Source organism: Ursus maritimus, unplaced genomic scaffold, assembly GCF_017311325.1.
Source record: "Ursus maritimus isolate PB19 unplaced genomic scaffold, ASM1731132v1 scaffold_14, whole genome shotgun sequence".
NCBI classification, from domain to species: Eukaryota; Metazoa; Chordata; class Mammalia; order Carnivora; family Ursidae; genus Ursus; species Ursus maritimus.
The window spans coordinates 59,612,149-59,625,730 of NW_024423786.1; the positions used below are offsets into that span (position 1 = coordinate 59,612,149).

The 13,582-nt window shown below is 57.9% G+C and overlaps 1 protein-coding gene across 1 annotated transcript in view; it reads right to left on the bottom strand.

The window, feature by feature from the left end:
- Window positions 1–13,582, bottom strand: part of MINK1 (misshapen like kinase 1) — a 43,034-nt gene that overhangs the window by 11,332 nt on the left and 18,120 nt on the right. Inside the window, exons 2-5 of the mRNA XM_040628318.1 lie at window positions 3,816–3,881; window positions 2,106–2,162; window positions 1,897–2,022; window positions 118–228 (exon numbers count right to left, since the gene is read on the bottom strand). Of these exons, the coding sequence (XP_040484252.1) occupies window positions 118–228; window positions 1,897–2,022; window positions 2,106–2,162; window positions 3,816–3,881 (360 nt within the window). The remainder of the gene's footprint in view (window positions 1–117; window positions 229–1,896; window positions 2,023–2,105; window positions 2,163–3,815; window positions 3,882–13,582) is intronic.

The window sequence follows — 13,582 nt, forward strand, 5'->3', positions numbered from 1 at the left end:
CCCCCCCCAGCCCCCCAGCTGCCAGAGTTCTCCAGCACTGGCCTCCGCCTCCTCCCACCCCTGACCCGGGCCTCCCTGGGGCAGGGAGGGTTATGCCGGGGGCGAGGCTGCACCCACCCGGAGAATCTCCCTGCAGATGTAGGCGATGCAGTCCTCCTTCAGGGCGTTCCCTTTCGTGTTCTTCACCAGGTCTGTCACGGAACCAGCACCACAGAACTCCATCACCAGCTACGGCCCCAGGGACGTGCAGGGAGTTGGGGGGAAGCAGCCGTCAGGCAGGGCCTCCTTCCCCGCCAGCCCCCTGGAGGAGGGCCAGAGGCCTTGGGGCCACAACTGGGGTGAGCCGCGGAGCAGGGGGGAGCTGAGGAGAGGAGAAGGCTGTGCAGGCGGGAAGACAGGGCACGTGGGGCTGAGGGAGACCGTCTGGGTCCCAAGGAGGAGCCCAAGGAACCCTGGAGACTGCAGACAGAATGAGGTGTGTACGCATGGTTTCCTGGGCGAGGGGCCCGAGGCTTTCGTCGGCGCCCTGTGGGGACCCACCGCCCGAAGCCACAACGGCAGTCCCAGAGTGCGGGCTGGCAAACTTTGGCCGGTGAGCTAAGCCTCGTTTTTACATTTATACATGGTTAAAAAAAATCAAACTAAGAATCCTATAAAATTCAAGTTTCAGTGTCCTAAATAAAGGCTTCTGGGGGCCCACCGACATTCCGGTCCCCGTTCATATGCGCATGCCTGTGGCTGTTTCGGGGCTCGGCGGGTGCGGTGAGGAGCCGTCACAGGCCGTACGGTCCACAGAGCCCCGAATACCTGCTGCCCAGCCTTCATGGCAAAAGAAAAGTTGGGCAACCCCTGACCGAGGCAAGACAGGCTAAGAATGATTGTCCAGGCCGGCCTGAGACAGCGCAGCACGCCGTCAGCCAGAGAGCTGCAGGAGGGGTCCTGGGAAGACCCCGGCTCGAACCGCGGAGGCCGGGCCACGTCAGCGCCCCGGGCACTGGAGCCAGTCCTCGTGTTCCACTGTATTTTCCAAAAGCCACTTCTGATGCAGAAAGGCCGGAGGGAATGTGGCACTCGCACATGCAATAAAGGGAATTTGTATGCCGCACATCTGCCCCCCCCAACAAGCCCAGGGGAAGGACAGGGGTCCCGCGTGTCCAGCAGGGGGCGCCCCGGCTAGCGCCTAGCCTCTGGTCTCCCCGGATCCCCCTTCACCAGCCGGCAGGTAACCGGGGCAGCGTTGCCGCGCTTCCTCTGGGCATATTCTGTGTGTGTGAGCACCCTGGAAACGGGGCCGTGACTCACGCCTATCTGCGCAGAGTACACAGAAGGTGCTCAATAAGTACTTGTCTGGCAACTGGTGGGAGGGGAGACCCAGCATGAGCCCAAGCCCGCGTGCCACGCTCCCTGGCACTAACTCCCGGGGGCTGGGCTGTGGAGCAGAAAGGGCGAGGCTGGGGAATGGGCCCAGGCCCGGGAGGGCAATGACTCTCAGGAATGTTCTGGGCCCGGAGGGATTTGGGGGAGGCCCAAAGGAGCCACAGCGAGCTCTGGTTAGAGGAGTCATCCAGAAGGGCTTGCGCTCTGCCAGGAGGGTCCGAGCCCTGCCTCCGCACACGGTACTTGGGGCCGTGGACACACACACCCCCCACCGAGCTGTGCGGGGGGGGGGGGGGGGGGGGGGGGGGAGGCAGGACTGACGGACTCACCTGCCCCAGCATTTGCTTGGTGACAATGCTCCCTGCTTAGTAAGTGTGGGCCACACACAGTGTGAGCCCCTGCTCAGGGCACGGGCAAACCCCAGGACCCCGGGGCTCCCCCAACACTCAGAGGACAAGAGGCCACAGTGTGAGAGTCGGGAGGCTGTGTAGACTGAGGGAGGGCTGGGGGCCGTCTCACCCAGAGCTGGTCGTCATTCCCGGGCGGGCTCTTCTTTATGAAGGCCCCGTAGTAGGTGGCGATGTTGCGGTGGTGAGAGTATTTCTTCAGCATGTTGATCTCCTGTTTGATCTCCTCCTCCTCGTCCTAGGAGAATGGGAGGGCTGAGCCCGGGAGCCCCCAGCCCTCCTCAGTGCCCCAGCCCGCCCTCTGCCCCCACTGCTGCCTACCTCCGTGACGTCCATGACCTTGATGGCAGCCAGCTGCCCAGTCTTGACGTGCCGACCCTGCGGGACAGAGAGCCGGGCGTGCAGGTCTGAGGCTGCGTCCAGGGACGGCATGAGTCCGGGACAGGCCGTGCCTTCTGTTTTCTGTCTTAGAAAGTGTCCCCATGGTGACTGGACACTTCATTTATGGGTTAGTCACAGGGGCAGGCAGAGGCCTCCAAGAACGACCATGGAGCCTGGACTCTAAGCACTCAGCTGGATCAAGAGGAAGGGTCTCTTCTCCTAAAACAGCTGAGGGAGGTGAATAAGGTTCACCTTGGTCCGGACTTCCCACAGTTTGAAAGCTAGAGCGGGGAGTGAAAGAGATGCTCTCCCCCTTGGAGGGAGCTGGGGGGCTGGGGGAGGGGCTCTGCCTCTCTGGCACCTTCTATGTCAGACACACTGGCTCATGCTCCCCCCTCCCCTCCGGGAAGCCTTTCCCAGAATCATCCCCGTCCAAGCCTTTTTATTATTATTGGCAGGAAAGAATACAGAGTTGGGATTTTAGGGAACTCTGGGACACCCAGAAGGCTGAACGGCCTGTCGATGCCCCATCACCAGCGCTAATGGAGAGTAAATTCTGGAGTATGTCCCTGCCATTCTCCCTCCTCCCCCCTCATCCCTCGGACATTCCTCCGGGAGCCATCCCAGCCTTGGACAGGGAAGTCCAGGCTTCCTGGGGAAGGGGGGGGCAGTCCCTGGGTCATTTTTGCCCTCAGCAGTCATTCAAGGCCCCAAGCCCAGAGAAGCAGTAGAACGCAGAGCTGCTATCTCCATGGCAACAACCAGGCTGGTGATAGGGGAATGGGGGAGGGGGCGCACCTTTCCCCCAAAGCTTACAGGGTGGTCCCTGCGATCCAGGAAACAGCCCCTGAGATGCAGAGACTGGTGGAAAGGCATAGCATCATGTCGGGAGATGCAGAAGGCAGGCATGTGCCCTGGGGTCTCCAGCTCTGGGGACAGCATCCACCTGGAACATCTAACGTGCCCCTCCCCCTCCTGGTGGGACCCGTGGGCAGGCCTGGGCAGGCCAGGCTAAAGCGACAGGCAACAGACAGGGGCGGCCCCCAGAGCAGAAGGCCAGAGCTCTGGCGCCAGCCCTGCTGCAGGCCAGCTGTGGGAGCCCGAGAAAACCACTTCCCCTCTGCGACAGGTCCTGGGGCTCCACCAACACCAAGGCTGGGCCTCCCTGCGGTCTCGGAAGAAGCCAAGGCTTCACCTGTGGCCTGAGCTCTGCTCTGAATTCCCAGGTGAGCCCCGACAGACATGCACACACATACACACGTGCACACAGACACACACACACGCACAGATACACACATGCACATGGACACACGTGCACACAGACACGTGCACGCACGCACACACATGCACGCACAGATACACACACACGCAGAGATACAGGCACGCATGTACGCGTGCGCACACACAGCCACTCTTGCCACTGCCCACACCTCACCCGGCTCCAGACCTGCTCCTGCTGCACCCAGGACTCATGGAGACTCCGTGCACAGGCCAGCAAAAACACCCCACGTCCTGGGCTTCCTTCCCCCATTACTTCCACCCTCCTTGCCTCTCCCAGGCCCTCGCTCCCCTCCCCCAGCCTCCCCCCAAGTCCTCAGACCCAGGGCCGATCCCACCAGCCCTCCTGAGGGCCCCATGGAGGAGCCTCACCTTGTACACCTGTCCATACGTTCCATTGCCGACCACTTCCACCAGCTCGAAGATTCCAGCAGGGTCCTGTGGGGAGGGAGGAAGAACAAGGGGAGAGAGGTATCCAGTCAGATGAGTGAGCACAGGGATATTACAAGGGGGCTTCGGGGGAACCCAGACCCAGCTGTGGTTCTCGTGGATTGGTTCAGAGTTCGTGTTCTACAGGAAAAGTCAGAGGAAGGGGAGAGATGACGGCAGTGGGAGCCCAGCTGGCCTTCTGGGCACGCCCGGGATCGCACAGGCAGCAACAGACTCTGAGAGTCTGCGGCCTCTGCCAAACGGCAATGCCCGAGCGCGCAGCGCGGGAGCTGGGGTCACCAGTAAGCGAGGCGAGGCCCGTGAAGAGCCTGAGACGGTGCCCAGCACAGAGTGTGTGCGCGGTAAGAGGTAACCAGCGCTGTCAGGACTTTTTAAAAGCAGGGAGGAGAAAAGCTAGCAGGAGGCCAGAAATCCAGAAGCTCCCTCCTCCTGCTTCTTTGCAGACCTCCTGGGCAGGAGAGCAGGTGACAGAGGGGGGGCCGCTGGGAGGGGAGGGGGGGACAGAGCGTTGCTGGTTCCTGCGTTCTGGAGCCAGGCGGTGCCAGGAGGAGAGGCTCCAAGGGCTCAGACAAAGCCTCCAAAGAGGCTCATCACCTGCTGGACCGAGAGCAAGCGGCCGGCACAGCTGCAGGGAGGCCACCCGCACCCTCCGTTTGGGCCTTCTTTTGGAGACAGAGAGGCCGGGAGGCGCAGCCCTACCCCCTCGGCCACCTGCAGGCCTGGCAGGCGGGGCAACACCACCGAGAACACACTGTCCAGGCAGCACCTGGGCCTTTGGGCTGATCATCTGAAAAGTATATAACCTGAAACTCCTTCCTCCCGATTTTGAAACCCAGGCTGGGATTTCTGGGAAACAAAAGAACCCTTCACTGCTCCTCCACGGCCACCAGCAGAGGAGCCTAGCGTGGACGGGCCGGACGGCGGGGAGAACCCAGCCCGAGGCTTCTGTAGGGCGTCCTCACTGGACGCCAGCTGTGCCCACTTTCCCGGCAAGGGGACCTGAAGGCCTGGCCGCGCAGCCCCCTGTGTGTGTCCCCTCTCAGAGCACGCGCCATCGTGCACCGTGTCTTTACTCGCCTGGAAACTCCCGGAAGAAAGTGCCGGAACCCTCTTCGCTCAGCGGCGTGTCCGGCACCGAGCCCGGGGCCTGGGACGCAGCAGCCCAAGAACAGCCCTCACCTGCTCCAGGGAAGCTCAGGGGAAGTGTCGAGAGGCTCCCCGAGTGCTGCCCAGGGGCCTGGGCTGACCCGGCCAAGAGTTCTGTGATTCTGCGTGCAAGTATTAGGCTCCAGCCGAAGTTCCCCAACACAAAAACAGGCCGACAGCAAAACCACCTTGCGCAGGTCTAACAAAACAGTGGGAGAGTGTCACAGCAGGGGGACCGATGAGAGTGGCCAGGAGCCTGGACCCCGCTCTCTTGTCTGCCTGCAGTCCCCCAGCCCCCCAGAAGGGCTCAGCCTCTCGGAGGCCTCCGAACTCGGACTGTTGGGCAGTCATTTCTTACGTCTGCTCCGCTCTTTCCGAGGCGGACAGAGACAGGACAGGGACTCTGGTCGTGAATTTCAGGAGGCTCCTTGTCTAACAGGGGAGGATGGGCCTGGGAGTCCTAACCATGTTCCCGCAGGCACCTCAGCTCAGCATGGACGGTTTAACTCTGTGATCTCAGACCCGAACCCGCCTCCTCCTCAGATGTGTGGGAAGAAAAGTCCTTGAGGTAGACACAATCCCCAGGTTCAGCTTTGCAGCTCCAAGCTGGTTTCCTGACCCGCAAACCAGGATGGCCGCACCTCCCAGGAAGAGCTTTCCCGAGAAGGAAGCTGAGACCATGCCTGTGACGGGTGTCATGATGCCCAGCCCCCTGCTCAGAACGCCGAGGCTGTGCCCTCTGCCAACAGCAGGACCATTTCCACACCCGTCGCCCATCCCTCCTTTCCTCCAAATGTCCCTGTTCGCCTCCCTCTCAGCTCCAGGGTGCCCCCGCCCCCGGGCTCGTGCCTCACCACGCCTCCGTCCTCGGCCCACGTTCACCCTCCCGACCTTCCTCTTGTGCCCAGAGCCAGCCTGGCCCCCGCAGCTCACAGAGGAGTCCCAACACCTCAGTCTGGTATTCAGAGTTGCCCCATCGTTAACCAACCAATAAATATTTTCTGAGTGAGTGTCTACACCCACCCTGGGCCCGCCTACGCCCTAATCAGGGGAAATCTGTAAGGCAACTTTCTCCTCTTTCATTTACCTGTTAAACATTTATTGAGCACCAACTAGGTGACAAGTCCTCAGTTAGGCGCAAACAGAGCTCGACAACACGTGTGCACATGGAAGGTCCAGGATGGACCTCGTGATTGACAGCCCAAGTACCCTGACGCGGACAGGCGGCAGTACAAGATTTTATGCCGAAAGAGTGAGCGAAGGCCCTCGAGCCACCAAGAAGCTGCCAGGCAGAGTAGGGGCCCCGCGAGTGCCCTTCTAGGGGGTCCTGGGCACCAGCTGTGTCCTGAGTGAACATTTAAGTGTTTGGGGCCTTGTCCTGCTCACACAGACAGAGGTTGGACTGGGTGGAAGGTCTGTTTCGTGGTTTCGGGGACAGACTGAAGCAGGCCGGCATGTCAGGTGGGCTCCTGGAGGAGACAGGGGGACGGAGCCGGGCTTGGCAGGCTGGGTCTGCAGTCAGCTGGCCCCAGGAAAGTGAGAGTGAGGGGACCAGGCTGGGCTGGTGACGGCAGTTTGGTCTGGACATTGAGTTTGCAATGTTAGGGGACGTCAGGTGGTTAGAAACAAGGGTCTGGAGACAAAGACTGAGAGTGGACACAGGAGACAGGCATCCAGGGAAGGAAGAACACAAGAGCCGGCCTCTCAGAAACAGCCCTGTGCTCCATGCTGGACGGCAGGACAGACGGGCACAGAGGAAAGCAGCACCGGCCCCAGGCTCAGGGGAGCACGGGAACCTCTGCGGGGACTGAGGCCGGCGGCGGGTGCAGAAGGCAGGTGGCGGCGGGGCTGGAGGGGCCGCAGGCCAGGAGAAGTGGGGCCCACGGGCACAGCGCCATCTGGGGAAACTAGGCTGAGCGGAAGGGGAATCAGATGATGGGGCAGCAGGGTCAGACAGAGGGTTTCCAAAACAGGAAGGTCTCCCCTGCCTGTGGAAGGGAAGACGACAAAAAGACAGGAGATTGAGGAAGCCTGCCGAACGGATTTTTTAGCCTGTACGTAAACTGCGTCCCCCGCGGGGTTACGTTCGCGATTCGGTGCGTCTGGTTTCTCCCTTACACACCTGAGGGTTCAGAGGGCCCCATTCCAATGCACGGATTTATGCACAGATCTGGCTTTGCGTGTGCCCTTCAGACGTGTGCCTGTCCGCGAGCCCGGGGGCTCTCTCCGCGGAGGGTCTACAGGTGCCTCTGCAGGGGTGCTCTGTGCGTGGGAGGCCCCAGGCAGCCTGGCCTGCCCCCCGCACGCGGGCCTGGCTCCAAGACAATGTGCTAGAAGCTTCCGCCAGCCCTTCCTCTGGCTGCTCAAACTGTTGTCAGCCATCAGGTTCCTGTCTAGCCAGACGCCGGGAGGCGGGAATGGACGGGGATAAGGCTGCGGATAACGAAAGAGAGGAGGGAGAGAGGACGGGAGGGACTGAGAAGAGACACTGGTCTGTTGAGGCAGGAGGAAGATGAGGGAGCCCCAGGAACGGCTGGCAGCCTTGACCTTAATGACCACATCGGGGGGAAGACCACCTGCTCCGTGGGAGCGGGGCCCTGAGTGAGGTGGAAAAGCTGGGGAAGACAGGCCTTCAGGATACACGAGGGTCACGTGGGAAGACACCCTGGGACCTGGCTCCCGGGATTCCGAGGCAGCACGCAGGTCTGGGGCGAGGGGCCGAATCTGTCTATGAAACAGCCCCCCATCGCCTTCCCCGGGTGACTCTACTGTGGGTCGGTCCGGGGCCCCATTTGGAGAAACCCTGCACGTCAGGGGGGTACTGACAGGTGGGTGGGGTGCAGGCCCCCCGGCAGCAGCTTCTCTGTGAGATGAACTACCATCCCCCTGTAACGGCCCCACAGCCCCTCCATCCTCACAGACTCAACTCACGCCTACTTTTCTCACGTTCACACGCCGACCCTGCCTAACGATGAGCTTTTCCTGTCCGCCAAGCCAAATCCTGTTTGTTTCAGGAAGTCTTCCCCGGCTACCCTAGCCCACCCCAAGCTGTCCCACCCATGAATGTCAACCTCGGTTTCACGAATTAATCTCACGGTGCAGACTGTGCGATTGAGTTTCTCAAGAATAGGACCACATGGAGACGTGCTTTTCTTTCAATAATCTGAGAGCAGGACGAGGCTGTTGACTCCTGCCACATCTATTCAACGTCATAGTGGTGGCTCTACCCAGCATGATCAGGAAAGAAAAAGGAAGAAAAGGCATTTGGGTTGGAAAAGAAGAAGGGAAACTATCTCTGTGTGCACATGACATAATCACGTGTACAGAAAAATCCTAAGAAATCTACTAAAAATCAGAACCCATCAATGAGTTCAGCAAGGTTGCAGAATGCAAGATTAATGAACAAAAACCAACCCTATTTCTATGTACTGCAGTGACTAATCCAAAAATGAAATCAAGAAAACAATTCCATTTAGAGCAGCACCCAAAAGAATACATTTAACCACCGAAGTGTCAGACGTGGACACTGAAAATATGAACATTGTTGGAACAAGTTAAAGACCTAAGTACATGGAAAGATTTCCCATGTTCATGGATCAGAAGACTTAATATTGTGAGTCTCTACCGATCTGGTGCACTTGTATCAAAATCCAAGTGGGCATTTTTGCAGAAATTGGCAAGTTCGTCCTAAACATCAGACGGAAATGCAGGGGATCCAGAAGAGACAGACAATCTTGAAAAGAGAAGAACAAAGTTGGAGGACTCCCGCTTCTTGATTTCAAAACTTACTACAAAGCTACAGTAATCAAGACAGTGTGATACTGGCATAATGATAGACACTTGCATCAATGGACTAGAACGGAGAATCCAAAAATCAACTCTTTAATTTGTGGTCAACTGATTTTTGACAAGAGTACCAAGGTAGTCAAGTCTTCTCAACAAATGGTGCTGGGACAACTGGGTATCCATCTGCAAAGGAATGCAGCTGGATCCCTGTCGTGTACCATATAAAATTTTAACTCAAAATGGATCACAGACCTAAAAATGTTAAGAGCTAAAATCATAGAAATCTTTTTCCCCCCGCCCCCAAAACCATGGAAATCTTAAAAGAAAACACAGGAGTAATCATTACCTCGGATCAGGCGATGGTTTCTTAGAAAGGACACCAAAAGCATAAACCACAAGAGAAAACAAACAAAAACATTACGTTGGATCTCCTCAAAATTTAAAACTTTTGTGCCTCCAGGGACACCATCAAGAAAGTGAAAAGACAACCCACCCAACGAGAGAAAACATTTTAAATTATATATCAGATAAGGGACTTGTATCCAGAATATAAAAAGGACTCCTTAAGAACAAAGTAACAATAGAAAGACAAATAGCCCAATTAAAGGGTCTGAACAGACATCTCTCCGAGGGCCCAGAGTGGCCAGCAAGCACACGAAAATACGGACATCGTTAGTCATGAGGGAAATTTGAACCCAAACCACACAAGATCCCACGTCACGGCCACTAAAACGGCTACCATCACAGGGACGGACAATGACAAGCACTGGGAGGAGGTGGGGAACCTGGAGCCCTGGCGCACCGCGGGTGGAATGTAAAATGGCTCAGCGACTTTGGGAAACAGTGTGGCAGTTCCTCAAACTGTAGGACCGAGAGTTACCACGAGACGCAGCAAGCAGATGCCCAGGAGAACTGAAAACACATGCAGCGCTCACAGCAGCATTAGTCACCCCAGCCCAGGAGCAGCCATACCCCAAATGTCCGTCAACTGGTGGATGGATAAATGTGATCCATGCACATGACAGGGTATTATTTGGCAAGGAAAGGGAATGAAGCACGGACGCACGCTAGAACACGGATGAACCTGGAAAACACGCTAAGTGAAAGAAACCCAACAAAAGGCCACATTCTGGAGGCACCCGGCGGGGGGCGGGGGGGGGGGTTCCGTCAGTGAAGCGCTTGCCTTCGGCTCAGGTCATGATCCCAGGGTTCCGGGATCGAGTCCTGCATCGGGCTCCCTGCTTCTCCCTCTCCCTCTGCTCCTCCCCACTGCTCTTTGTGTCTCTCAAATAAATACAAATCTTAAAAAAAAAAAAAAAAAAAAAAAAAAAGACCACGTGCTCTAGTATTATGTCTGCTCTTTCACCACTAATACCAACACTGTCTCCATTACGGTGCCTTCGTATGAAGTCTCCGAGGCTAGTGGGTACTGGGTTTTATCTGGGGCTGGTGAAAACGTCCTGACCCTGCATAGCGGGGACAGCCAGCCCGTGAACACACTACAGTCCCCTCTACTGAACTGTGGGCTATGTGAGCTAGACATCAATAAAGCTGTTACTAAAAACACGCCAAGGGCGCCAGGATGGCTGTCAGAGAGCACACAACTCGTGACCCGGGGTTGAGTTCGAGCCGGACATCAGGCACAGAGATTCCTTAATAAAAAAACAAGAAAATTAAAAAAGAAAAATAATCCTAAGAGTAGCTCCCCCAGCACTCAATCAAGAATTTTGATCAGTGACCGTCTCCACACTGAGAAAACGACCCTACGAACGCGGAAGGAGGCCCACAGAGTGCTTTTGGACTATTAACACATATGATAAGGTCCCGGGCCAACCACAAAATGATAAACCACAACCACTTTCAGGATTAAGAGTTGGGGAATTCGGTTTGTATTTCGGCTCTGCTGCTAACAGGCTGGGGGCAAGTCATTTAACCTCTGTTTGGGGGCAAGTCATTTAACCTCTCTGGGTTCCCTTTCGGCAAGATGAGAAAACTTCCCAGCTCTCACTCTAGGACAGTAAACGCTCCCGTGCACACTCCAGAAGCTGCCGGCCTCCGTGCTGTGTCCTCACGTCCTGGCTGGGCGTCAGGAAGACCGCAGTGAATACTGAAGCCTCCCTTTGCGGTAAGGATGCTGGGCCTGTCGGCTGCTTCTGCTCTCGGGGAGACCTGTGGTCCACAGCAGGTTAGTAGTTAAGTTTTCGGGGAGTCAAGAATGACACGCAGATTTCTGACTGCGCAGGGCACAGGCGCCCCCAACACTGCAGCGGTCAAGGGTCAACCGTACTTTTGCCGCATAGGGAGTGCGTAGGGCGACGGTCTGGGCTGCTCTCTGCCACTCCCGAGACCTTCCGGACCGAAGCGTTTACATACATTACAACTTTAGAAAGTGTCCAGGGGACAGAAAAGACGTGGACGGCGTCGTATAAATGCCGGAATCCCATACTGATGAGCGGGGCTGGGAGACAAGAGCCAGACCCCCTCAGGGAGGTGCGCTGCCGGCAGAGCCGGGTTATGGGGCGCTGTGCCCCCCCCCCGTTGCATGGCATCCCGTACGGTTCATAATCACACGTGTTCGCATATGAAGAGGCGGCCGCGGTGCCGGGGCAGTCTGCCCCACACCCAGGCAGTGCCGCCGCGCACCCACTCGGGACGCAGCTCACGCGGGACAGCGGCCCCTCGGCCTATTTCCTCTCGGCACCACACGTGTCTCTGAGTGCACGGGAGCGACTCAGGGGCCCCTTAAATCTCCCTTTAAAGACTTCACAGAGTCAGTGACCCCAGCCTCGGCCCCAGGACCGCTCCAGCATCAGGCGCGGGCTGGGGGCCCAGCGCCGGGGGGTCCTTCCCAAGGTGCCGGCTCGCCCCTTGATCACGCCTCCACTGACCAAGAGAGAGCTGGGCGCGCACTGGCCTTGGCTCTTTCTCCCCTGCTCCGCGGGCCCTCGAGGGGCTCCCAGTACCCCCACAGCTCCTATCTGGAGGAAGGACAAGGAGGGAATGGCGAGCAGAACTCTGACAACCAGCAAAGCAGCCAGTCCGGGGCTGGGGGCCCAGCACCGGCTGACATCTTCCTTTCTCTTCCCCGAAGCCCGGAGCCGTTTAACGCGGTAGTGGGACAGGCTGAGATGAGGTTCGGTATGAAGGCTGTGACCGCATCCCAAGAGAAAACGCACCAGTCGGTTCACGGTTGGGTTCAGAGGCTGCGATGTGGTGGCAGTGGGGGCGGTGGGGATACGAACTGCAGCTCGGGCTTGCGGGAGCAGAGGGCCAAGGCTGTAGGGCAAGGACGGACAGACTAGCGTGCAGGGACCCAGAAAGGGACAGGAAGGCTCCAGGTTCCCTGCAGTCTGGGGGGAAAGGGGTGGGTGACAAAATGGGCAAAGAGGGGCAAGCACCTTAGGGCAGGGGTGACATTTCCGGGAAGTGGCCCAGACCTGGCAGGGTTGAACCCTGGTTTCCGGTCCTGTTCACTGACAACAGGCCTCCTCCAGCGTCCTTCAGACTTCCTGTGTCCAAAGCGGGGAGGCACTCCCGCCGCATCTGCCCTGCCTGCAGATGGAACCCCTGGGCAGTAAAGGGTTTTGTGAAGTCCTCTAACGATGCAAGCTGTTATTACCAACATTAGCCACAGCTTTCCTAAGTGCCTGTCACACAGGGCCTCCTTAAACCCTGGCTCTGCCTTCTAGGAGCTTCTAAGTCAGACTCCAGCACGGAGAGGAGAGAACGAATGCGTCCACAAGTCACATGTGGTACGACGTGAGGCCTAAGGCCAAGGCGGGACAGGGAGGTGTGATGGGAAATGCACCCCCGACTTTTCTGCTGACCCGTGGGTCTTTTTTTTTTTTAAGATTTTATTTTTTATTTTTTTAATTTTATTTTTTAAGATTATTTATTTATTTATTTGACAGAGAGAGAGACAGCCAGCGAGAGAGGGAACACAAGCAGGGGGAGTGGGAGAGGAAGAAGCAGGCTCATAGCGGAGGAGCCTGACGTGGGGCTCGATCCCATAACGCCGGGATCACGCCCTGAGCAGAAGGCAGACGCTTAACCGCTGTGCCACCCAGGCGCCCCAGATTTTATTTTTTAAAAGTAAGCCCTACGCCCAACTGGGGCTCAAAGTCACAAGCCCAGATCAAGGATCGCGTGCTCCTCCCACAGAACCAGCCAGGCACCCCCTCCCCCCACCGTGGGTCTTAGAGCTCACAGAATTTCAGAGCAGGAAGGGTCTGTCCACTGAGAATTCCCAAGAGAGTCTAGGAGGCTCCAGAGTGGCAGAAAGAAGGAGACCCGTAAGGCCTGGGGAGAGAGATGAGGGGGGCTGGTCTGTCCTGCGCTGCAGGCCCCGCAGTGATTATTCATGGGGACGCGCCCTGGCAGGTCCTGAGGCTGGAAGCAGGGCCGGACCTGCCATCCTGCCCTGGACAGGAGGCGGGGCAGCAGGGGTGGGGGACAGGAGGACCAGGGCTCCACAGAGTAGTGGCAGACAGACGGATGGGGAAAGGGCTCTAGGGAAAGAGTGGGGAGCCATGGTCCACAGAGGGACCCAACGAGGGCACGCAGTAGAGCCTCGAGCCACACAGCTCTGGGACCTGGGAGGACCTGGGAGAGCCTGGGAGAGCCTGGGAGAGAGGGCTGCCAGGGCCCGGGGAGCCTCTACTGACAAGGTGCTGAGACTGGGCTGGGTGCAGCGGCCCTCTGTCCACCTCCCAGAGGGAAACAATAGGCCCATTTGCCTGAGCTCTTCCTGTGACCCC